Genomic DNA, 24,843 nt, shown 5'->3' with positions numbered 1-24,843 from the left:
TGAAAGACGTTAAACAGATTTTGTTGATTTTATCTCCAAATCAGGTCATAGAGCAGTCATTGGAACTGTATGTGTGTTTATAGCATTAATAATTTTTCTTTATAAAGTCAACTTTACTGAGGTATACTTTATATACAGTAAAATCCAACAGATCTAAGTATACAATATGATGAATTTTGATAAATATATTCAGCTGGGATTTGCATTAATTTTTTGACAGCTTTATTAAAACATAACTCACAAACCTTATAATTCAGCTATTTAAACTGTACACTTTGATGGTTTTCAGTGTATTCACAGACATGTACAACTATCACTGTAGTCAATTCTAAAATATGTTCAACAGCCCCCAAAAGAAACCTTATACCTGTCAGCAGTCATTTCTCTTTTTCTCCAAACTCTTTCAGCCCTAGGCAATGGCTCACCTACTTTCTGTAGACTTGCCTGTTCTGGAAGATTCATAGAAATGGGAACCATGTAATAGGTAGTCTTTGGTGATTGGCTGCTTTCCCTTAGTACTTAGTACAGTGTTTTTAAGGTTCATACATGTTGTAGCATGTGTAATACTTCATTCCCTTCTATTGCTGAATAATATCATTGTGTACGGAAATAGACTCACAGAAATGGAGAACTTGCGTTGCCAAGCATAGAGGTGGGGAAGGGATGGATTGGGAGTTTGGGACTGTCTGATGCAAACTATTATGCACAGGATGGTAAACAACAAGGTCCTATTGTATAGCATAGGGAACTATGTTCAATACCCTGTAATAACAATAATGGCAAAGAGTATGAAAAAGGATTACATATATACAGAAATACTTCATTGTACAACAGAAACACTTCATTGTAAATCAACAATACTTCAATAAAATGATTTTTTTTAATGAAAGAATAAAACAACCTGCCTCCTCAGTTAACTTGGAGACCAAAAGCTAAATACAATTTATAATAAATAAAAAATTCCATTGTGTAGCTATACCACATTTTATTTATTATCAGTTGTTGGATATTTGGGTTGTTTCTACTTTTTTGGCTGATAGCATTGATTTCTTTTAAGATTTTTTTCTAATAAGGACCATTTTTAAAGTCTGTTGAATTTGTTACAATATTCTTCTGTTTTATGTTTTGGTTTTTTGGCTGCAAGGCATGTGGAATCTTAGCTCCTGACCAGGAATTGAACTCAGATCCTCTGCATTGGAAGACGAAGTTCTAATCACTAGACTATCAGGGAAGTCCCCTAGCACTGATTTTTAAAGAGTAAACTTTTAATAGATACCTTGATTTTTAAATCCTCATTTAAATCCTCATTTTTTTCTTCATTAATATGCCAGGAGTATAAAGTAGCTTGGACTTCCCAGGTGGTACTTGTGTTGAAGAACCTGCTTGCCAGTGCAGGAGACACAAGAGTCCTGGGTTCGATCCCTGAGTTGGGAAAATCCCCTGGAGAAGGGCATAGCAACTCACTCCAGTATTGTTTGGAGAATTCATGGATAGGGGAGCCCTGGCAGGCTACAGTCCAGAGGGTCACAAAGAGTCAGATACGACTGAAGCGACTGAACACGCATGCATGAAGTGTCTTAGTCCTCCCTTGACTACTGAGACAGTCTAACTAAGGTCATAACAACTGGATTTACAGCTGTACTGAAATTCTTGTTTGGAGTTAATTCTCTTTTGTAGCTATTTAATATTGTGGAAAAGGCATACAGAATTGTAGATATAGAAATATATATATAAATCATGTGTGTGCTCAGACTCTCAGTTGTGTTTGACTCTGTGACCCTATGGACTGTAGCCCACCAGACTCCTCTGTCCACGGGATTCTCCAGGCAAGAATACTGGAGTGAGTTTTCATTTCCTCCTTTAGGGGATTTTTCTACCCAGGGATTGAACCCACGTCTCCTTCATCTTTTGCACTGCAGGCAGATTCTTTACTGCTTAGTCATCAGGGAAGTCCTAATATATATGTGTGTATAAAATAAGGATAACTCATATGGTTTTACAAGGAGTTTTGAAGTTAATTTACAAAGACAACATGTAGTTTCTTTTTCTTTTAAAAAATAATATTGATATATAACAAATTATTTTACTTTAGAAATCATAAACTGTGCTGATTATGAAATGTCATTGGTAAGTGTCAAAATTGAGCTAATGACTTACTTTTGAAGGACTAACATTGGTGTTAGGGTTATTCTATTCGAAAATATATAAATCAATACATAGGAAGTTTACGTTTTTGACCCAGAAGAAACATTATTTTAAAGCTTTATGCTACTCATATATTATCAAAAATCAGTCATAATAGTTTTGACACTCTTGTAACTGCAGATGTCACACTTCTTACCCCTAAAACACACCACAGAACTAAAGTGCTTGAGAAATAGGAAATTGAAAGTAGATGTGAAATGATAGGAGAAGTCAAGACCATGTACAGGCATCATTACTTATACATCTATTTTTAAATTTTTAAATAATAAGACTTTAAAAATGGAGACAGGGCAGAGATGATGAAGGACAGAGGAACCTGGCATGCTGCAGTCCATGGGGTTGTAAAGAGTTGGACATGACTGAACAACTGAACTACAACAAATAGTTGATTTACAATGTTGTATTGGTTTTAGTTGTACAGAAAAGTGATTCAATTTTATACTGTATATATAATGTATATGTATAAAATAAATATATATACACACACATATAAATATATATGGAGCATTCATAGTCAACAAAAGAGTCTGAAATGCAGTGCTTGGGTACAATCTCAAAAACAACAGAATGATCTGGGTTCCAAGGCAAACCATTCATCATCATAGTAATCCAAGTCTATGCCCCAACCAGTAATGCTGAAGAAGCTGACGTTGAACGTCTCTATGAAGACCTACAACACTTTCAAGAACTAACACCAAAAGATGGATGTCCATTTCATCATAGGGGATTAGAATGCAAAAGTAGGAAGTCAAGAGATATCTGGAGTAAAAGGCAAGTTTGGCTTTGGAGTACAAAATGAAGCGTGGCAAAGACTAACAGAGTTTTGTCAAGAGAACACATTGGTCATAGCAAACACTCTCTCTCAACAACACAAGAAACTACTCTGCACATGGACATCACCAGATGGTCAATAGCAAAATCAAATTGATTATATTTTTTGCAGCCAAAGATGGAGAAACTCTTATACAGTCAGCAAAAACAAGACCCAGAACTGACTGTAACTCTGATCTTGAGCTCCTTAGCAAAATTCAGGCTTAAATTGAAGAAAGGAGAGAAAGCCACTAGGCCATTCAGGTATGACCAAAATCAGATCCCTTATGATTATACAGTGGAAGTGGCAAATAGATTCAAGGGATTAGATCTTGTAGACAGAGTGCCTGAAGAACTAGTCAGGAGGCAGTGACAAAAACCATCCCAAAGAAAAAGAAATGCAAGAAGGCAAAGTGGTTGTGTGAGGAGGCTTTACAAATAGCTGAGGAAAGAGAAGTGAAAGGCAAGGGGGAAAGGGAAAGATATACCCAACTGAGTGCAGAGTTCCAGAGAATAGCACAGAGGGATAAGAAGGCCTTCTTAAATGAATAATGCAAAGAAATAGAGGAAAATAGTAGAATGGTGCTGGAGAGGGTGTGGAGAAAAGGGAACCCTCTTACACTGTTGGTGGGAATGCAAATTAGTACAGCCACTATGGAAAACAGTGTGGAGATTTCTTAAAAAGCTGAAAATAGAACTGCCATATGACCCAGCAATCCCACTTCTGGGCATACACACCAAGGAAACCAGATCTGAAAGAGACACGTGCACCCCAATGTTCATCGCAGCACTGTTTATAATAGCCAGGACATGGAAGCAACCTAGATGCCCATCAGCAGACGAATGGATGAGGAAGCTGTGGTATATATACACCATGGAATATTACTCAGCCATTAAAAAGAATTCATTTGAATCAGTTCAATGAGATGGATGAAACTGGAGCCCATTATACAGAGCGAAGTAAGCCAGAAAGATAAAGACCATTACAGTATACTAACACATATATATGGAATTTAGAAAGATGGTAACGATAACCCTATATGCAAAACAGAAAAAGAGACTCAGATGTATAGAACAGACTTGTGGACTCTGTGGGAGAAGGCGAGGGTGGGATGTTTTGGGAGAACAGCATCGAAACATGTATATTATCTAGGGTGAAACAGATCACCAGCCCAGGTTGGGTGCATGAGACAAGTGCTCGGGCCTGGTGCACTGGGAAGACCCAGAGGGATCGGGTGGAGAGGGAGGTGGGAGGGGGGACCGGGATGGGGAATACATGTAAATCCATGGCTAATTCATTTCAATGTATGACAAAAACCATTGCAATGATATAAAGTAATTAGCCTCCAACTAATAAAAATAAATGGAAAAAAAAAGAAAATAGTAGAATGGAAAGACTAGAGATCTCTTCAAGAAAATTGGCGATATCAAGGAAACATTTCATGTGAGGATGGTCATGATAAAGGACAGAAATGGTAAAGTCTTAACAGAAGCCAAAGATATTAAGAAGTGGCAGGAATACAATGAAGAACTATACAAAAAAGGCCTTAATGACCCGAATAACCATGATGGTGTGGTCACTCACCCAGAGCTGGATGTCCTGGAGTGTAAAGTCAAGTGGGTCTTAGGAAACATTACTACGAATAAAGGTAGTAGAAGTGATGGAATTCTAGCTGGGCTATTTCAAGTCCTTAAAAATGATGTGTTGAAGTGCTGCACTCAATATGCCAGCAAATTTGAAAAACTCAGCAGTGGCCACGGGACTGTAAAAGGTCAGTTTTCATTCCAGTCCCAAAGAAGGGCAATGCCAGAGAATGTTCCAGCTATTGTACAGTTGCGCTCATTTCACAGGCTAGCAAGGTTATGCTCAAAATCCTTCAAGCTGCGCTTCAGCATTATGTGAACTGAAAATTTCCAGATGTACAAGTTGGGTTTAGAAAAGGCAAAGTTAGAGATCAAATTGCCAACATTCATTGGATCATGGAGAAAGCAAGGGAGTTCCAGAAAAACCTTAACTTCTTCTTCGTTGACTATGTGAAAGCCTTTGACTGTGTAAATCACAGCAAACTGTGGAAAATTCTTAAAGAGATTGAAAGAAAACCAGACTACCTTACCTGTCTTCTGAGAAACCTGTATTCAGGTCAAGAAGCAATGGTTAGAACCCCACAATGAACAACAAACTGGTTCAAAACTGGGAAAGGAGTGTACATCAAGGCTGTATATTGTCACCCTGACTTTTTTTAACTTATATGCAGAGTACATCATGTGAAATGCCAGGCAGAATGAATCCCAAGCAAGAATCAAGACTGCCAGGAGAAATATCAACATCATCAGATATGTAGATGATATCTCTCTGATGTCTAAAAGTGAAAAGGAACTAAAGATCCTCTTGATGAAAGTGAAAAAGGAGATTGAAAGAGCTGGCTTAAAAGTCAACATTCAAAAAATTAAGATGATGGCATCCAGTCCCATCACTTCATGGCATATTGATGGGGAAAAAGTGGAAGCAGTGACAGATTTTATTTTCTTGGTTCCAAAATCACTTTGGATGATGACTGCAGCCATGAAATTAAAAGACACTTGTTCTTTGGAAGAAAAACTATGACAAACCTAGATAGCATGTGACAAAGCAGAGACATCACTTTGCTGACAACTGTCCATCTAGTCAAAGCTATGGTTTTTCCAGTAGTCATGTATGGATGGAAAATTGGGCCATAAAGAAGGCTGAGCATGGAGGAATGGATGCTTTAGAACTGTGGTGCTGGAGAACACTCTTGAGAGTCCCATGGACAGCAAGGCGATCAAACCAGTCAATCCTAAAGGAAATCAACCCTGAATATTCATTGGAAGGACTGATACTGAAGCTGAAGCTCCAATAATTTGCCCAACTGATGGAAACAGCCAACGCGTTGGAAAAGACCTTGTGGCTGGGAAAGATTGAAGGCAAAAGGAGAAAGATGAGATGTTTAGATAGCGTCACTGACTCCGTGGACATGAATTTGAGCAAACTGTGGGAGAGAGTGAAGGACAGGGTATCCTGATGTACTGCAGTCCATGGGGTCACAAAGAGTTGAACATGACTTAGTGACTGAACAACAATGAACTTTAGTATGTATTAGTATATATTTGTTTATATTTTAATAAGCATAATTCACAATAATTCACAAAGAATTATTTGGTTACCTTCTTTTTTTATCACAGCACCCAAAGACTGATTTGTTTACCTACAATTTTATTAGAATTCCAAGTTCTCAGAATCCCTTCTCCCAAACTGTGGTAGCAGGCAATAAATGATGTATGTTTGGAGGGGCAAAGTCACAATGGGGAGGGCAATACTAACACTAGAACAGCTCTGGCAGAGCAGGGCTACTCTTTAGTTTATGAAGCTTGTTACCTGTATTGGAGTCAGAACTAAAACATAATTTCTAGGAACTTCTAAAGATTTGATTTTTATTCAAGTATGGTTGCTTTACAGTGTTGTGTTCGTTTCTGCTGTGCAGCAGAATGAATCAGTTACACTGTAGGAGCTTCTGAATGTGTTTTCTTTGGACAGATAAGATTCACATGTGATAAAATTCACCCACCTACTGTGTACTGTTGAGTGGATCTTATTCAAGAGTTGTGCCTACTATACCAAAATCTAATTTTAAAACATTTAAAAATAATTTTAGGACTATGCTGGTGGTTCAGTGGTTAAGACTCTGAGCCCCCACTGTAGGGGATGCAGATTTGGTCCCTGGTCAGGGAAGTTCCACATGCCAAAAGTTTCAGCCGATGAATAAATAAAAAAATTGTAAAACATTTTCATCACTCCAAAGAAACCTTGTCCCTTTAACAGTCATTCTCCATTCCCACTCCAACTTTTCCAAAGTGGCCACTGCCTTTGCATCCCCACCAGCAACACGGGAGGATGTCTGTGATCTACCTCCTTGCCCATATGTTAAAGCTGCCCACATAATGACTGTGGCATTAATGTGACTGAGGAAAGGTCATGAAACCCAGGCTGATTCAGACTTTTGACACTTCTCATGGATGGATGCCTAGATCAAGATAAAATCAACCTGGAATAAACTGTTTTCCCCCAGGATGTAGCCCATGATCATAGACTCTCAATTAAAATAAAGTGATAATTCAGGACCAGATAATTTGGTAGTGATTGAGATTCAAATAAAAATTTGCCGTTTTTGCCTACTTTTGTATTTCAAGTAGAAAATGTATCTAGGAATCCTTAGAGATTTAAAGGTAACATTCAAAAAGGAGTTACTAGAGAAAAATTACTGAGGCGGCTATGACTGAAAATAAGACCAAACAATTGTAAATCACTCTGTATTTGACAAAAAATAGTGTAGAACATTCGTATACATTTCAGGGACAGGAAGCTTCTGTGTTAACATTAAATGTTCATAAATGTCAAATACGCAATTCTGACATCCTATATCCGGGAGAATGGAGATTTTCAGCCAGTGTAGAGTTGAGGAAATAACAAAGACTTGGCATCACTTGAACAGAACTGAATGCCATCTAAGATGTTAGAGCTTAAAAGTTTTCCATGAGCGTAACATAGACTTTCATCAACAGTCCTTTTCATTTTCTGAAGGAAATGTCTTGAAATTTACCTAACTCTCCTTTTCCTTTAACAGAACACATTATAACTTTAGGAGTACATGCTATCCTTTATACTAATGATAATCTAATTTTGTTGAATAGTGTGATTTTACTATGGTTCATTTTATTTATTGTTCTTCTTTCTTGTCCAGGGGAGGTTTATAATAATATGTAGGATAGATATATTTTTAAAGACCAACATTTTTTACTTCATCAGGCAGTTTATTTAAATTAAAAAAATTTTTCCTATAAATTTTAAGGATACTTTCCATTTATAGTTATTACAAAATATTGGTTATATTCCCAGTGATGTGCAATACATCCTTGAGCCTATCTTATACCCAGTTGTTTGCACCTCCTCTCTCCCACCCCAATATTGCCCTCCTCCTCACTGGTAACCACTATTAACAGTTCTCTATAAGTCTGCTTCTTTTTGTTGTATTTACTAGGTGTATGTTTTAGATTACACATGTAAGTGGTATCATATATATTTGTCTTTCTCTGTCTGACTTATTTCACTAAAACATAACACCCTCCAAGTTTATTCACGTCACTGCAAATGGTAAAATTTGGCAGTTTTTTTGTGGCTGGATAGTATCTCATTGTATATATATTCCACATCTTCTTTATCCAGTTATCTGTTGATGTAATCTTAATTGGATTACTTCCATACCTTGGCCGTTGTGAGTAATGCTGCTGTGAACATTGGGATGCATATATCTTTTCAAATTAGTGTTTTTGTCTTTTTTGGATGTATACCCAATAGTAGAAATGCTGGCTAACATGATAATCTTATTTTTATTTTTTTGAGAAAACTCAATGCTGTTTTCCACGGTGCCTGCACCAGTTTATGTTCCCACCACAGTGTGCTAGGTTCCTTTTCTCCACATCCTTGTCAACACTGTTATTTGTGTTCTTTTTGGTGACAGTTATTCTGACATATGTGAGGTGATGTTTGATTGTGGTTTTGATTTGCAATTCCCCTGATGATAAACAATATTGAGCACCCCTTCATGTGCCTGTGGGCTGTCTGCATTTCCTCTTTGGAAGAATATTTATTTAGTCCTCCTGTCCATTTTTTAATTGGGTTGTTTTGTGTTTTTTTGATGTTGAATTGTATGAGCTGTTTATATATGTTGAATACTAATCCCTGATCTGTCATATCATTTGTAGATATCTTCTCCATTCAGTAGGTTGATGACTATATTTAGTGTTATATTTGGATTGCTTTTTCTTTTTTGTGTGTATATCTATTACAAATTTTTGGTTTGTGGTTACCATGAAGTTTTTAATGTAGAAGTCTGTCTTTATATGTGCTTGTTTTAAGTTACTGATCTCTTACTTTCAAATTCATTTTGCAAACCCTGTATTTTTACTCTCCTCTCCTTATAATTGCTGTTTTTGATATCATATGTTACTTTTAATTTTTTGTATATCCCTTAACTTTTTATTGTGAATATAGATGATTTTTACTACTTTTGTCTTTTAACCTCTCTTCTAGCTTGTAATGTGTAGATGATTTCCTACCTTTACTGTATATTTTCCTTCAGTGAGCTTTTTCATTTTGTAATTTTCTTGTTTCTAGTTGAGGCCTTTTCTTTTTCACCTAGAGAAGCTCTATGAACATATGTTGTAAAGCTGGTTTGGTGGTTCTGCACTCTTCTACTTTTGCTTGTCTATAAAATCTTTGATTTCCCTATCAAGTCTCTTCAAATTATCTTTCAAAATAGCTTCTAATTTTGAGTTTTATAAGGTGCCTTGTCATGCAGAGTCTGAATTTCACACAGGTTAAAAGATTCCAAACTCTCAAAGAGTGTACTAGAATATGCAACAATACATGTAGTATGTAGAAGCATATTTTCATACAGTTATATGAACAAGAGTCTCAAACTTTGAATATACTCATGGAACACTAGTCCAAATAAAACAAAATGTTCTGATACTTACTGACCTTGTGTTTTTTTTTTTTTTAACCTTCTTTTTTTTTTTTTTTTCCATTTATTTTTATTAGTTGGAGGCTAATTACTTTACATCATTGCAGTAGTTTTTGTCATACATTGAAATGAATTAGCCATGGATTTACCTGTAATCCCCATCCCGGTCCCCCCTCCCACCTCCCTCTCCACCCGATCCCTCTGGGTCTTCCCAGTGCACCAGGCCCGAGCACTTGTCTCATGCACCCAACCTGGGCTGGTGAGCGAAGTAAGCCAGAAAGATAAAGACTATTACAGTATACTAACACATATATATGGAATTTAGAAAGATGGTAACAATAACCCTATATGCAAAACAGAAAAAGAGACTCAGATGTTTTTTTTTTTTAAATTTGGCTGCACTCAGTCTTAGTTGTGGCATGCAAGCTCTTAGTTGCAGCATGTGGGGTCTAGTTCCCTGACCAGGGATTGAACCCCGGGCTCCATGCATTGGGAGTGGGGAGTCTTAGCATCTGGGCCACCAGGTAAGTCTTGATCTTACTATATTTTTTGGGGAAAAAATCCACTGCTTAGATTATATAATGGGTTATTATTGCCAGGATTTATTACAAAAGGTGTGAAAAGAATCCTTTCTTGGGGCTATAAACTCAAGCTTCTTGGGATACTTTGCTCTTAAATTTCAGTGGAAATTGCTATCTTTCTAATATTTTCTTCTGTAAGCCTTTGAAGATCCACCCTTTTCACTTTGCACCAGACCTGCTAAGCCTATTCTTGATTCCAGACCCATATTTGTCTTGATCCTCTTGCTGAGCCACCCTTTAATGAGTCTCTACATTATTCTTTAGAACTGACCTGCTTTCAGACTTCCCTGGTAAGACTCCACTGTCCAGTGCAGGGAGTGTGGGTTTGATCCCTGGTCCAGAAACTAAATTCCCACATGCCACACTTCATCCTATGTTGCTGCGGCTCAGTTGTGTCCAGCTCTTTGCGACCCCATGGACTGTAGCTCCCCAGGCTCCTCTGCCCGTGGAATTTTCCAGGCAAGAATACTGAAATGGGTTGCCATTTCCTACTCCAGGGGATCTTCCTGGCCCAGGGATCGAACCCACATCTCTTGTACCTCCTGCAGGTTGGGTTGGCAAGTGGGTTCTATACCACTAGCGTCACCTGGGAGGCCATGGCCTGGGGTATGGCCAAAAATTAAAAAAAAAAAGAACCAACCTGCTTCATGAGGCCTTCCAGTCCTGCTCCTGCCTTGATTGTCTGCATTTCCTTGTGATTCCTAAACATTTACTGTCCACCCAACCTCTGTGGCACTTCACCATATACTCTTGTGCATGCATCTTACCTTCCTAATGGGGCTATAAGTTCCTAGGTGGCAAGGGCTATGCCTCATATTTCTTCTGAGGTTCCTTGGTATCTAGTGCAATATAATTTAAATTGAAAGTGATCAAAAAATTTCTGGAATGAAGATCCCATTTTTATAACACTGTATTTCTGTAAATATTAGGATAAACAGGCTTAGTGGAAATTTCAGTTAATTAATTTTTGATTACCTTTTATTGGAATATAGTTGCTTTACAATGATTTGATACTTTCTACTGTAGAGTGAACCTGCCATATGTATACATAGAGTCCCTCCTTTTTGGATTTCCTTCTCATTTAGTTGCTCCCAGAGAGCACTGAGTAGAGTTGCCTGAGCTATACCATGGGTTCTGATTAGTTATCTATTTTGTACATAGTAAAAATAGTGTATATATGACAGTCTCAATCTCCCAGTTCATCCCACCTCCCCTTTCCCTCTCTTGGTTTCCATATGTTTGTTCTGTACATCCATGTCCCTATTTCTGTTTTGCAAATAAAGTTCATCTATATCATTTTTCTAGGTTCCATATGTATGTGTTAACATATAATATTTCAATTAATTTAAGTTTTTTATTCATAAGACTACCAGGGAAGACATTTTATCATATTGGATCATAAGTTATGAAGAAGGAGAATTAGTAAGATGAAATTTTCAGAAAAAAATGGTAACATATCTATATTTCCTTATTTTGTGGTCATAGTCTGTACACCTAAGCTTAACCTTTGACCCAAACAGGATCAAGCTGGGTGTGGATAGTTAAAATAATCAACTTGAAATTACTGCACACTCACAACATGTTTATTCTGTTGCACTTAAAAGAAACAAATGCCAGCTAACTTAAAATAATTAAGGTTATTAATTATATAATTAGGTTAGCTCTGAGAATGAAATGGAAGACTGGAGGAACCAGGCCTGGGTATCCCTCGGTAGCCAAGGTAGTAGGATTTGACAGAGGCTTTCTTTAAAGCACTGCCACTGGGATCAATAAATCCCAAATATTTTTCTTTTATTAGAACATTGCACTCAAGATTCAGGATCCTGGGGAAGAGGTCCTACTGGCCTTGCTTGGTTCAGGTTTACTTTATTGGTCAAGATCAAAGACCTCTTGATTAACAGTCCCACCAACCATCTATCCATGAGGAAAGACCCAAGTGCTCCGAAGAAAATTGTCTACCATTACAACAAGGAGGAAAGGCTTGTCTAGTTGTGAACTCACCTTGTAGAGCATGGAAAATCAGAAAAAGCAGGTGAGAGACATCTAAAGGATAGCAGATTACAGGAGAAAGATGTTGCCCTGACAGAACATAAGAAATCACTAAATGGTATTTTTCACCATGTTCTGTTCAGACTACCTGTGTCTCAAATTCTGAGACAATGAAAGGTCAGAAGCTCTTAGCCAACTCTTTAAAAAACTCATCATTCTAGTCCCAGATGACACATATGGGAGCTTTGTATTTCAAAGATTTGCTCTCCCAAACATTTACTGTGAGAAGAATTTCTCTGGCTCCTGTCCTATGTGTTGAAATGTCACTCAAGGCAAGGCAAAGCAAAGCAAGGCATGGCCAAAGGTATTTGGTGTATAAAGGCATTTCTGTCTACTTCAGTTTGAAAACTTGCAAGGGAGCTATTCCTCATCTTTTCACTCCCCTTCCCTTTCCCTCCAGAAAACTCTGACTTTTTTTAAGATCATGGTGCTTTGCCTTTGTATATGTGTGCTTTTCCTGGACAGCTGTACCTTGAAGGTTTAAATGAAGGACAATCTCTTATACATTAAAAAAGAATAATTTTGTTTATTTATTTATGACTGTGCTGGGTCTTCGTGGCTACATGGGCTTTTCTCTAGTTGCAGCAAGTGATCACTACTCTCAAGTCGTAGTGTGCAGGCTTCTCACTGCCGTGGCTTCTCTTGTTTTGGAGCAGGGACTCTAGGGTGCGTGGGCTTCAGTAGTTGTGGCTCCCAGGCTCACGAGCACAGGCTCAGTACTTTTGGCCCACAGGTTTAGGTGTTTCTTGGCATGTGGAATCTTCCAGGATCAGGGATCAAATCTGTGTCTCCAGCATTGGCAGGCAGATTATTTACCACTGATCCTCCAGGGAAGCTCTGCATTTGGTTTTTTACACAACCTTTTGGCCTCATTAGGTATTTGGTTATTGATGTCATACATTATCTGGTTTAGGGAATTAAGACTTTCTTTTCTTTAAAAGGTACTCTAAATAGGAATTGCAGAGTACCACTATGTTGTCTCTAGAAGGAACAGAATTTATTATTTACTTTTCAGTAGAATAGGTACGGGAGAGAATAGACTTCTCAGGAAGGGGCATATCTGAGTACTTTAAAGGATTTTATATTTGCAAGTATTCTATCTGCTAACACAGTCATGTGGTCTGAGAGACTAAATTTTAGACTCTACAGTTTTGTGCACAAATTGTAGCATTTCTTGGTTTTCAGTTATGAAATATTGAAAGTTAATTTGTACAAAAAGCTGTGGCAGGTGGTGACATAATTTTTGCCCAGTACTTTGAATGTCAAAGTGAAGAAATTCACCAAGTTGCAGGTAAATTGATGGGTATAGCTATGAGTCTCGAAAAAGTGAAAGTGAAATCGCTCAGTCCTGGCTGACTCTTTGTGACCCCATGGATTATAGCCTACCAGGCTCCTCCCTCCATAGGATTTTCCAGGCAAGAGTACTGGAGTGGGTTGCCATTTCCTTATCCAGGGGATCTTCCCGACCCAGGGATCGAACCCGGCTCTCCTGCATTGTAGGCAGATGCATTACTGTCTAAGCCACCAGGGAAATCTCTCTTAAGGTAGCCAAATTCCTCATCATCTAATTAGGGGTATATATGAATGGAAGGATGATATTCCTACTCTCTTCACCTATTTTCTGATGAAACTACAGCCAAGGGAATGGTTTGGCAAAATCTGTGGATGAAGAGGACTCTGTTGAACCTGACTGTGAACCTGGCATGGTGAAGAGAGACAGAAGATAAAGATGACTGGGAGGCCCTGTCAAGGGCAGGAAGTTCAGGCCTTGGGCCTCCAAATCCATTACCATATAAACTACTTCAGAATTTGTAAAGAATGAATGTTTTCAAATTCTTTTAAAATATAATTCTGATACCAAAACACAGTCAAAATTAAAAACAAAAGAGACAAATCTCACCTATGACTTTAACCCTCCCCCAAAGAGACTGACATAATCAAAATAGAGCATGAACCAGGGAAGATTTAGTCTACTAATTCAAGGATGATTCAATAGTAGAAAATAGAGATTTTGTTATTATTAAAAAGAGAAGAAAATTATATCATCTCCATATGCACTGGAAATGCATTTGAGAAAAACATAATAAACATTCTTTATAATAACCCTTGAAAGTAGAAACTTTTTCCCTTAAGTTTGTGGAATATATCTATCTGAGCCTCAGAAGCAATACCATGGCACTTGAAGGCTTTTACATTAAAGTTAGAAACTGGACAAAGATATATACTCTGATTATTTAACATTATTCTGTATGCCTTGTCTCACACAAAGGCAAAAAAAAAAAAAAAAGATTAGACACGTGAGAATCCAAAGTAAGGGGTTTGTAGATGGCTATATAACTGTATTGTATTACCAGTTGTATATACCCAAGAAAATCACTGAAGAATCTAATTCAAACAAGAGATTTTGTAGTAAGGTAGTAGAATCCAAAATTAACATACAGATATTAATAGCTTTTATACATACAAACAGAGATAAAGAAATAAGCCCAATTATAATGTTAGCAAAAAGAGTAAACTATAAAAATAAAAAAGAAACATTGAGGAAAACTTTAAACACTAGAACACAAAATAGATTGAACAAATGCAAAGATATGAAATGGAAAATAGACTCAACATCATAAAAGGAATTTCCCCCCATTAAATCAATTTATAATTTAACTCAGTCATAATGAAAGCACTATCAGATTTTAGAATCAAACTGATTCAGAAGTTCATATAAAAAAGTAAACAAACAATGAAAGTGAAAATCACTCAGTCGTGTCTAACTCTTTGCAACCCTGTGGAACGTCCATGGAATTCTCCAGGCCAGAATACTGGAGTGGGTAGCCTTTCCCTTCTCCAGGGGATCCTCCCAACTCAGGGATCAAACCTGGGTCTCCCACATTGCAGGCAGATTCTTTACCAGCTGAGCCACAAGGGAAGCCCAAGAATACTGGAGTGGGAAGCCTATCTCTTCTCCAACAGATCTTCCTGACCCAGGAAGCAAATTGAAGTCTCTTGCATTGCAGGTGGATTCTTTACCAACTGAGCTATGAGAGAAGCCCAAACAAACAAGAAGAGCCAAGCAAATATTGAAAAGGTGTGCAGTGACAGAGAGGAAAGAAACTGTTTGCACTGAAACTTGAAATATATTAAAAATGCTTAAGGAATAATTCTCTGGTGGTCAAGTGGTTAGTTCTTTGCACTGTCACTGCTGTGGGTGCGGGTTCAAGCCCTGGTCATGAAACTAAGATCCTGCAAGCCACACGGGTTGGCCAAAAGAAAAAGAAAGACTTAATAGTTAAACAAATTTGGTAATGATGGGTGACTAAACAGATCATTGGAACAGAAGGAAAAATCCAGAAACACCCATATGTACCCAGGAATTAGATACAAATTACAAATGACTTTTCACCTATGAAACAACACATATCATTCAGAGAATGCTGAGAAATGTAAGTTAAAGCCAACAAATTGGCAAAAATCCAAAAGTTTCACAAGACACCCAAAGTTGCTGGGGCTCATATAAATTGGTTTAATCCCTTGAAGTCAACTTGCTAATACTGATTACAATTACAAATGCATATTTGTAGTTGACTCAGCAATTCTTTTCAGGTATGTAGAAAGATATATGTGTATTTGAGGTTATTCATTACAGCATTGTTTTTCATTGGGAGCAGTGGGGACTGGTTAAAGAATTCAGAATTACTGGAACACAACGTAGCCGAAAGAAAGGAGTGAGGATGGTTATTACGAATTGATGTGAAAGATCTTCAAGGTATTTTTCAAGTGAGAAAAAGCAGGACACATACCAGTATCTATAACATGCTATTATTTTGTGTGTAAAAAAATTAGAGGGAATCTGTATTTGAGTTAGCTTATGTATTTATAAGTTAATTCTGTGTGAGTGCGTGCTAAGTTGCTTCAGTTCTAGAAAGATACAAGAGAAACAAGAAGTGTTGGTTACCTTTGAAGGGTATGGGGATTAGACAGGAACTAGGTAGAGGGAGACTGTATATCTTCTGTCATTTTTTTTCCATTTTGAACCAAATGAATGTTTTGTTGAAAAAAGGACATCTAAGACTATTTGCTTGTTTTTGCTTGTTATATTCATAAAGAAACTCTTGAAGGGGACTTCCCTGGTAGTCCAGTGGTTAAGAATCCATCTGCCAATGCGGGGGACATGGATTCCATTCCTGATCTGGGAAGATCCCACATGCCATGGAGCAACTAAGCCCATGTGCCATAACTACTAAGCCTGTGCTCTAGAGCCGGGGAGAGGGAGCCACAATTACTGCAACCCGAGTCTAGAGCCTGTTCTCTGCACCAGGAGAAGCCCCTGCAGCGAGAAGCCCCCACATAGCACAAGGAAGACCCAGCGCAGCCAAAAATAAATAAATATGTTTTTTTAAAAAAAGAAACTCCGGAGGGATACTTGAGTTGGTGAACATTGTGACATGCTGTCTACCCTCCCTCCACACCCCCGTTAGGAATGAAAGGTTTCTTGCCCCCAAAACTGAAGGGCTGCTGACAGATGGCTTCAGGTAACAGCCCCCGGGGGTAATGGTTGCCCCTTTTGAATAGTCACCTCACCCGGGGTCACACCCTCTTCCCGGGCGATCTGCAATTGGTGGGTTATCAACACGGGGGTGTGAAGGGCCAGCTCCTCTTGCGCCGCTCAAGGCAACTCTGAGGGGCCAGCCCGGCTTTGGAAATCTCCTTAGCCCTTAACTCCGAATGGTGGCTTGCCTTCTCTTGCTACTGTCTGTTTTCTTCCAATGAGAGCACTTTTAATAAACCTTCTCCTGCTAAGAGTCTTCTTCATAGGGAACTCAACATGCAGCAAGAATCCAAAACAGTCATTTCCTGTGGTTGGCTTGGGGTGGGAACCTGGTGAATGGGGATAAATTTAGGAAGGAGACTTCACTCTATGCCTTTTTAAAAAAATTTGAAGTATAGTTGATTTACAGTGTCATGTTAGTTATAGGTGTACAGCACCATGATTGAGTTGTACATATATTGTGTGTGTGTGTGTATATATATGTATGTATATATACACCTATATATGTATATAAATACACACATATATATATTCTTTTTAGATTCTTTCCCTTAAAGGTTATTACAAAATATTGATTATAGTTCTTCATGCTATACAGTAGGTGCCTGTTGGTTATCTGTTTTATATATAGTAGTGCATATATGTTCATTTCAAACTCCTAATGTATCCCTTTTATAATATAAAAAACATTTTTTTGGAAACATGTGGATATAGTACTTATTCAAATCAGAAATAAAAATTTTAAAGTTAATTTGGTATCTGAGTGATCTCTTATCCTTTTCCTTGTGTATTTTTAGAGAACTTTTTAATATTTTAATTTAGGAGAAGCTATTTTAAATCTAAAATACCGTGCTTCACCACACTCTAAATATGCTTTTCCTTTTTTTCTTTTTTTTTTGCTCAGGACCCACTGAGAGACGCCTCCTTGACCTCACATTACAATGGAATTTAAAAAGTCACCTGATGGTGGCTGGGGCTGGGTGATTGTGGCTGTCTCCTTCTTTACTCAGTTTTTGTGTTATGGATCACCGTTAGCTGTTGGTGTCTTGTACATAGAATGGCTGGACGCCTTTGGTGAAGGAAAAGGAAAAACAGCCTGGATTGGATCCCTTGCAAGTGGAGTTGGCTTGCTTGCAAGTAAGTGGATAACTTTGTGCTTCTCCTCACTCATTAATCGTTTAATTACATAATTGTTTCCTGCCTCATTAACACTGTACAGGCATAGGAGGCTACTTTTTTTAAAGTATAATGCCTATTTTTCTGTTTTCACTGAGATTATAAACTTCTCCTTCCCTGTAATAGTGTGTCTGACAGTCATGTCTGACTTTTTGTGACTCTGTGGACTGTAGCCCACCAGGCTCCTCTGCCCATGGGAATTTCCAGGCCAGAATAGTACAGTGGGTTGCCATTTCCTTTTCCAGGAGATCTTCCTGACCCAGGGACCAAACCCAAGTCTCTTGCATTGCAGACAGATTCTTTACTGTCTGAGCTACCAGGGAAGTCCTCATTATAATAAATCATGTGAAAATACAGAAATTCCATAAGATATTGAATCATTCATATCTTTATTCATTTACTTGCTGCTGTGTACCAGGCATTGATGCTGGATATGAAAGGATGAATGGCTACCACATCATTTATTTCTGCCTTTAAGAGGTTCAGTCTAGTGAGACACAAATACTTCCACAAGTAAGAAAGATACAAGGGCATGAGGACAGTGATCCATGTATGTCCGAAGAATGCTGGTGACCAAAAGGCCAAATGTTTTGCATCAGTCCTGGAAACAGTTCCTCTGTGATTCATAGTTATTCCTCTCTGATTCAGATATACTGTGATCAAATTGCATGTCCTACATTTGTGTCACCTTCTTAAGAAAAATTTAACGTGGCAAAGGGTAGTCCCATCTCACAATGATGATCCCATTAAGGATTTAAATGTAGTGTTATATATGTGATGCATTTCATGTGACCTTTATATAATGTATCCAGAAGTAATATTCTTGATTAGCACTTATCACAGTAGTGATTCTTAACATCTTTAGAGAGCATAGTGGAGGGGCTTTTTTGTTTAAGGATTATATGCACTTCAATTTCTAGAGTTGTAGTTTGAACTCTGCAATATCCTTAGCGATTGTCAGTCTAACTTACTTGGAACTGGTTAAGAACAGATATGCTGAAACGTAGCCCTGGAGTCTCTTCCTGTGCTTTGAACTTGACATGGTGATTCAAGGAGCAAATCACAATCTCTGTTCTTATGGGAAAATAAGGACAACACATGTGGTGATTTATAAGATCTTTTTGCAGCTCTAAAATGATTTCCAAAGAAAATGCAATGGCCATTCCTTCTTTTAAATTTGTTGTCTTTCCTGATCACTAAAGGGGACTTCTTAGAACAAAATAAAACATAAACAGTTGCTTCCAACTGATGCATTACCTTGTTAAATTAAAAACAAGACTTGAAAAACAATGCTGGATCATCTGGCCATGTCAGATAAGATAACTAAGCATAATTAAACAAATGAAAATAACACTGTCTTTATAAGCTTAAGAAAAACAGGAAACATTTGCCAAGATTTGTTTGAAAGAATTTTTCAAAATGTGGGCTGTTTGTAAAGCTGTCAGAGTACAAGTGAATGGTGGTTGATATGTTTGAGAGTATAATTTTTAGAGAATGATCTGGTGAGAAGAGAATTTTTAAAATGTTGTCCAATTAGTCATCATTTCTATTAGCAAATTCAAAGTTAAATAGGAATGCAGTTACTTGCCTTCTAGCAAGAATCAAAGGGTAATTGAAATACTACCTCTATTAGCACATACCTGGAGAACAGAGCTCTCTTTCATGAAGTTTGTCCAGGTAGGACTTGAGGGTTTGAGGGTTCAGGGAAGCTAAGATCATCTTAGGGATGGGTAGGGTGGTCAGAGCTGATGCTGAGACCCTGAACTGTGGCTCTCTGCTTTCTGCAGGTTCCCAGGTGAATGACTAGTTTATCTCAGGGCCACGAGCAGCCCTCTTCACTTAGAGGTAGGACCAGCTACGTAATTTGCAAGCCCATGTGTGAAATGAAAATGCAGGATCTTCTGTTAAAAAAGTTAAGAATTTCTAGATAGAGCAGGGCAGCAGACCAAGTGCATGGTCCTTTTCAGAGCCAAGTCCTGTCCCGCTGGTTGGGCTGGAGAGAGAGCATCCCATTGAACATCCAGGGAGTGAACAAGTACTGAGGGGAATGTTGAGCTGAAGTCAGAGTTAGTCTGAGCCCTGGCTCCACTCCCCTGTAGCTGAGGGACCATCTGCAAATCACTTAACTTCAGTGTCTATAGCTAGATGAGGAGACACTTAGACCAGCTAATCAAGACTTTTGAAGATAAGCATAGACTGTGAAGACCAGAGGGTTCCCGAATGAGGGAGCAGTGAGAAGAAAATGTTGACAGGAGACCTAAGACTTATGGGTATGTGTATGTGTGCATGCCCACGTGCCTGTGTGCCCTTTAGTTAGTGGCCACTGAATATACATGTTGTTGGCCTCTCTTGGCTCTTCATAGCATAAATTAGGGGACAAATCCTGAGAGCTATGGTAATACAATGTTAGTGAGAGGTGTTGAGCAGCGTTTGAGCCACATTCAGCTTCTACTTTGTCGACCACTTTGTCCTAAGCAGAAACAAACGGATCGGTACTACCTTGGAAACAGAAAAAGTACACCTCACAATGGTTATCAGTGATTCTTTTCTTTTAACTCTATTAACTTACTTACTCTTGGCCATGCTGTGTCTTCGTTGCTGCACATGAGCTTTCTCTAGCTGGTGGAGAGTGGAGACCACTTTCTGACTTCTCCTGGCAGCAGCTTCTCTTGTCGCGGAGCTCGGGCTCAACAGTTGTGGTGCACAGGCTTAGCTGTCCCGTGGAGTGTAAGATCTTCCTGGAACAGGGATCGAACCCATGTCCCTTGCATTGGCAGATGGATTCTGGACCAGTAGCCCACCAGGGAAGTCCTATCAGTGATTCTAAAGTAGGGAGATAATCAGAATCATTTGCAGAAAATTTCAGCATATAAATGCCTAGATTAGACCCTTAGGTATTCTAATTCAGTTTATAAGGGGGCCCACGTACATGAATTTTTTTCAAGCCTCCAAAGTGATTTTCAAGTTGGGACTACCACTGGCTTAAGACCTCTCTACTTAGATTTCATTCTGGCACTTTTTGATATTTTTCAAATATATGATGCTGTTGACTTATTTAGAAAGAGGAAATACTGTAGGTTTCTGCTTGAATGTGTCACTGTGCTCATTCTGTCTAAATCATGACAAATAAATTGTGTCCAGTGGTTCCAGTATTGTGTTTGCATCCTTCTTGATAAAAACTTAACAAAAAGGCAGAAAGTGAAGAAGAACTAAAGGGCCTCTTGATGAAAGTGAAAGAGGAGAGTGAAAAAGTTGGCTTAAAGCTCAACATTCAGAAAACTAAGGTCATGGCATCTGGTCCCATCACTTCATGGCAAATAGATGGGGATACAGTGGAAACAGTAGCTGACTTTATTTTTCTGGGCTCCAGAATCACTGCAGGGGGTGATTGAAGCCATGAAATTAAAAGACACTTCCTCCTTGGAAGGAAAGTTATGACCAACCCAGATCCTGATGCTGGGAGGGATTGGGGGCAGGAGGAGAAGGGGATGACAGAGGACAAGATGGTTGGATGGCATCGCCGACTCGATGGGCACGAGTTTGAGTAAACTCTGGGAGTTAGTGATGGACAGGGAGGCCTGGCGTGCTGCGATTCATGGGGTCGCAAAGAGTTGGACACGACTGAGTGACTGAACTGAACTGAACTGAGACAGCATATTAAAAAGCAGAGACATCACTTTGTCAACAAAGGTCCATCTAGTCAAGGCTATGGTTTTTCCAGTGGTCATGTGTGGATGTGAGAATTGGACTATAAAGAAAGCTGAGTGCCGAAGAATTGATGCTTTTGAACTGTGGTGTTGGAGAAGACTCTTGAGAATCCCTTGGACTGCAAGCAGATCTGACCAGTCCGTCCTAAAGGAGATCAGTCCTGGGTGTTCATTGGAAGGACTGATGTTGAAGCTGAAACTCCAATACTTTGGCCACCTGATATGACGAGCTGACTCATTTGAAAAGACCCTGATGCTGGGAAAGATTGGGGGCAGGAGGAGAATGGGATGACAGAGGATGAGATGGTTGGATGGCATCACTGACTCAATGGATATGGGTTTGGGTGGACTTTGGGAGTTGATGATGGACAGGGAGGTCTGGTGTGCTGAGGTTCATGGGGTTGCAAAGAGTCGGACACGACTGAGTGACTGAACTGAACTGAATATAATTTGTATGTATATATATGTGTGTGTGCACGTTTATGTATTTATATAAGTACATCTTTGATTGTTGTTCTTCAATTTAGGAGTATATATGAATTACTTGAGCTTTAAAAACACCTTTCTTACTCATCAGTTTTGTGAGGGTGGGGATGGTCCCAAGAATCTTCATTTTTTATCATTAAAAAAAGAAATATATATATATATATATATATATATATATGTATGTATGTATGTATTTATTTATTTGGCTGCTCAGGTCTTAGTTGTGGCATGCTGGATCTCTGATCTTTGTTGCTGCATGTGAAATCTAGTTCCCTGACCAGGGATCAAGCCCAGTCTCCCTGCATTGGGAGTGCAGAGTCTTAGCCAATAGGCCACTAGGCCACTAGGAAAGTCCTAGGAATCTTCATTTTAACTAGTTCCCCAGATGATTTCTTCAGCAAGCTGTATTATAGCTGAGAAACACAAGTTGTTTTCTTTACCCAGTTTTGTCCGGAGAAGGTCTGGTAGGTGTTATCCTTGACCAATTTTGTGATCCAACCTCTGGAGATTTATAGCTGAGCAAGTATAGCAGAAGTACCTTTGGCAAGCAACATACAAATTCTACTTTTTAAAAAATATTTGTTTAGCTGTATTTATTTGGCTGCACTGAGTCTTAATTGTGGCATGTGGGATCTTTAGTTGTAGCATATGAACTCTTAGCTGTGGCATGTGGGATCTAGTTCCCTTACCAAGGATTGAACCTTGGCCCCCTGCATTGGGAGCACGGAGTCTTAGCCACTGAACCACCAGGGAAGTCCCACAAATTCTGTTTTTCATCTGTTTGTCCCATTAGTTTGAAAAGTGCCCCTTGGGTGTCTGGCAGTCACCTTCACTTACTTGATCCTCATAACAATACACTGTGTGTGTGTGAAAGTCGCTCAGTCATGTCCGACTCTTTGCGACCCTGTGGACTGTACAGTCCAGGGAATTCTCTAGGCCAGAATACTGGAGTGGGTAGCCTTCTTCTTCTCCAGGGGATCATCCCAACTCAGGGATCGAACCCAGGTACAATACACTGAAGTACGCGTGATTGTCCTTAGGGTTTAGTGACCTGCCCAAGATGAAGTACACTTTCTAAGGTTTTTTTTTCTGACCTGTTAAGTCTGTTTCTTCATCTTTAAATGGGAGATAATGAAAGTACCTACCTTATAGGATTGCTTTGTAGAAAAACAGAGATGGTGCTTGGCATATGGTAAGTACTCAACAAATATTAGTAATTAGAGAACAGCAGTTCCTCACAAATAAAATTACTCACCCAGGCAGTTCCAACCATGCTGTAGACTCTGCAAAAGAAAGGGACCATTCAGTATGAAAGATGAAGACACTTCTAGGACAATGGGCAGAAGGGAGAACTATCAAGATTGTACCCGCGTGTGTGCTAAGTTGCTTCAGTTGTGTCCGACTCCTTGCGACCCTGAGGACTGTAGCCTGCCAGGTTCCTCTGTCCATGGGATTCTCCAGGCAAGAATACTGGACTAGGTTGCCATTTCGTTCTCCAGGGCATCTTTCCAATGCAAGGATCAAACCTGTGTCTTTTATGCCTCCTGCATTAACAGGCATGTTCTTTACCACTAGCACCACCTGGGAAGCCCAAAGATTGTACCTAAGCATATGGAATTTAAAGCACACCAATTTTCTTTAAGAAACCTAGATTTGGACAGTAGCTCAGAATAGTGAAAAGACATGCAGTTCTTATCTTTACACTCTTTATAATCTTAATTCTTTCTCTTTGAAACGAGTAACTGAGAAAAACTAAGAAGTAGACCTCTCATCTGGATTGTTTTTCCAGATGGTCTTTGGGATGAATAAAGCTGAATATCAAGGATTTGGTTTCCCTAGGTTATACATTGTCATTACAGACACTCAGAGAGCCTGGTCTCTATCTTAGGGACGCCCAGACAGAAGACATTGTCTCTTCTATGAGTAGTTTATAATCTCAGGAAAGAGACAGGGAAAAAGGGTAGTGATCCTCTGAGACATCACCACAAATACCAAGAATAGCAGGAACAAGACAGTCTGTACGGGCTGGGCAAGGCAGACGGCAGGGACAGGGCAGTTCTTGGAGAGTCTGTGCAGAGCCCTGGTGTCTGCACTGCCCATGACGTGGTCTGGTAGAGTAAATTTGGCTGAAGAAGGAGAGAGTGTGTTAGGTGTGACACAGGTGTGTTAGGTATATAACATTGTGTTAGGTATAGCCAACAGGTGTGACAGTTGGTGTCAACTTGGCTAGGCTACATTCTGTGGTTATTGAAACACTCATGGAGCTGTGGCTGTGAAGGTGTTTTATAGATGTGCTCTAAGCCCATAGTCTGTAGACTATGTTACATAGACTGTAGTTACATAGACTGTTAGTTACTAGTTACTGTAGACTAGTTACATAGACTGTAACTCAGAGAGATTATCCTCAATGAATTAGGTGGGTCTGATTCTATCTGTTGAAAGACTTCATGAGCAGAAGGGAGCTTTTCAGAAGAAGAAATTCTGCCTGCGGGCTGTGGCTTCATTCTGTGGGAGAGAGTTCTAACCTGCCCTACTGATGCCTGTCCTGTGGACACCATATTTACCTCACCAAGCCCCACAATCGCATAAACCAGTTCCTTGCAATAAATCTCCTAACGTACGTCTACTTCTGGTTCGGTTTCTATGGTCAGAATCTGAAGGATACGGAAGGAATGGAAGGTCACTGAACTAAAGGGCAGTCATGGCCTTATATATACATATTTTGTTCTTGTTGCACTGGATCTTCATTG

The 24,843-nt window shown here is 39.0% G+C and overlaps 1 protein-coding gene across 3 annotated transcripts in view; it reads left to right on the top strand.

The window, feature by feature from the left end:
* Positions 1-24,843, top strand: part of SLC16A9 (solute carrier family 16 member 9) — a 75,586-nt gene that overhangs the window by 14,779 nt on the left and 35,964 nt on the right. For 2 of the 3 annotated variants that reach the window (XM_020897114.2, XM_020897113.2), the window contains exon 2: positions 17,629-17,861. In XM_020897114.2, the coding sequence (XP_020752773.2) occupies positions 17,666-17,861 (196 nt within the window). In that variant the 5' untranslated portion in view covers positions 17,629-17,665. Of the gene's footprint in view, positions 1-11,933; positions 12,168-17,628; positions 17,862-24,843 lie in introns of all 3 variants that reach the window. The other variant, XM_070470687.1, reaches the window with a different exon arrangement.

Source organism: Odocoileus virginianus, chromosome 7 (assembly GCF_023699985.2).
Source record: "Odocoileus virginianus isolate 20LAN1187 ecotype Illinois chromosome 7, Ovbor_1.2, whole genome shotgun sequence".
Taxonomy (NCBI): domain Eukaryota; kingdom Metazoa; phylum Chordata; class Mammalia; order Artiodactyla; family Cervidae; genus Odocoileus; species Odocoileus virginianus.
Note: the sequence above shows the minus strand (reverse complement) of the source record. Positions and strands in the feature narration are given on the sequence as shown.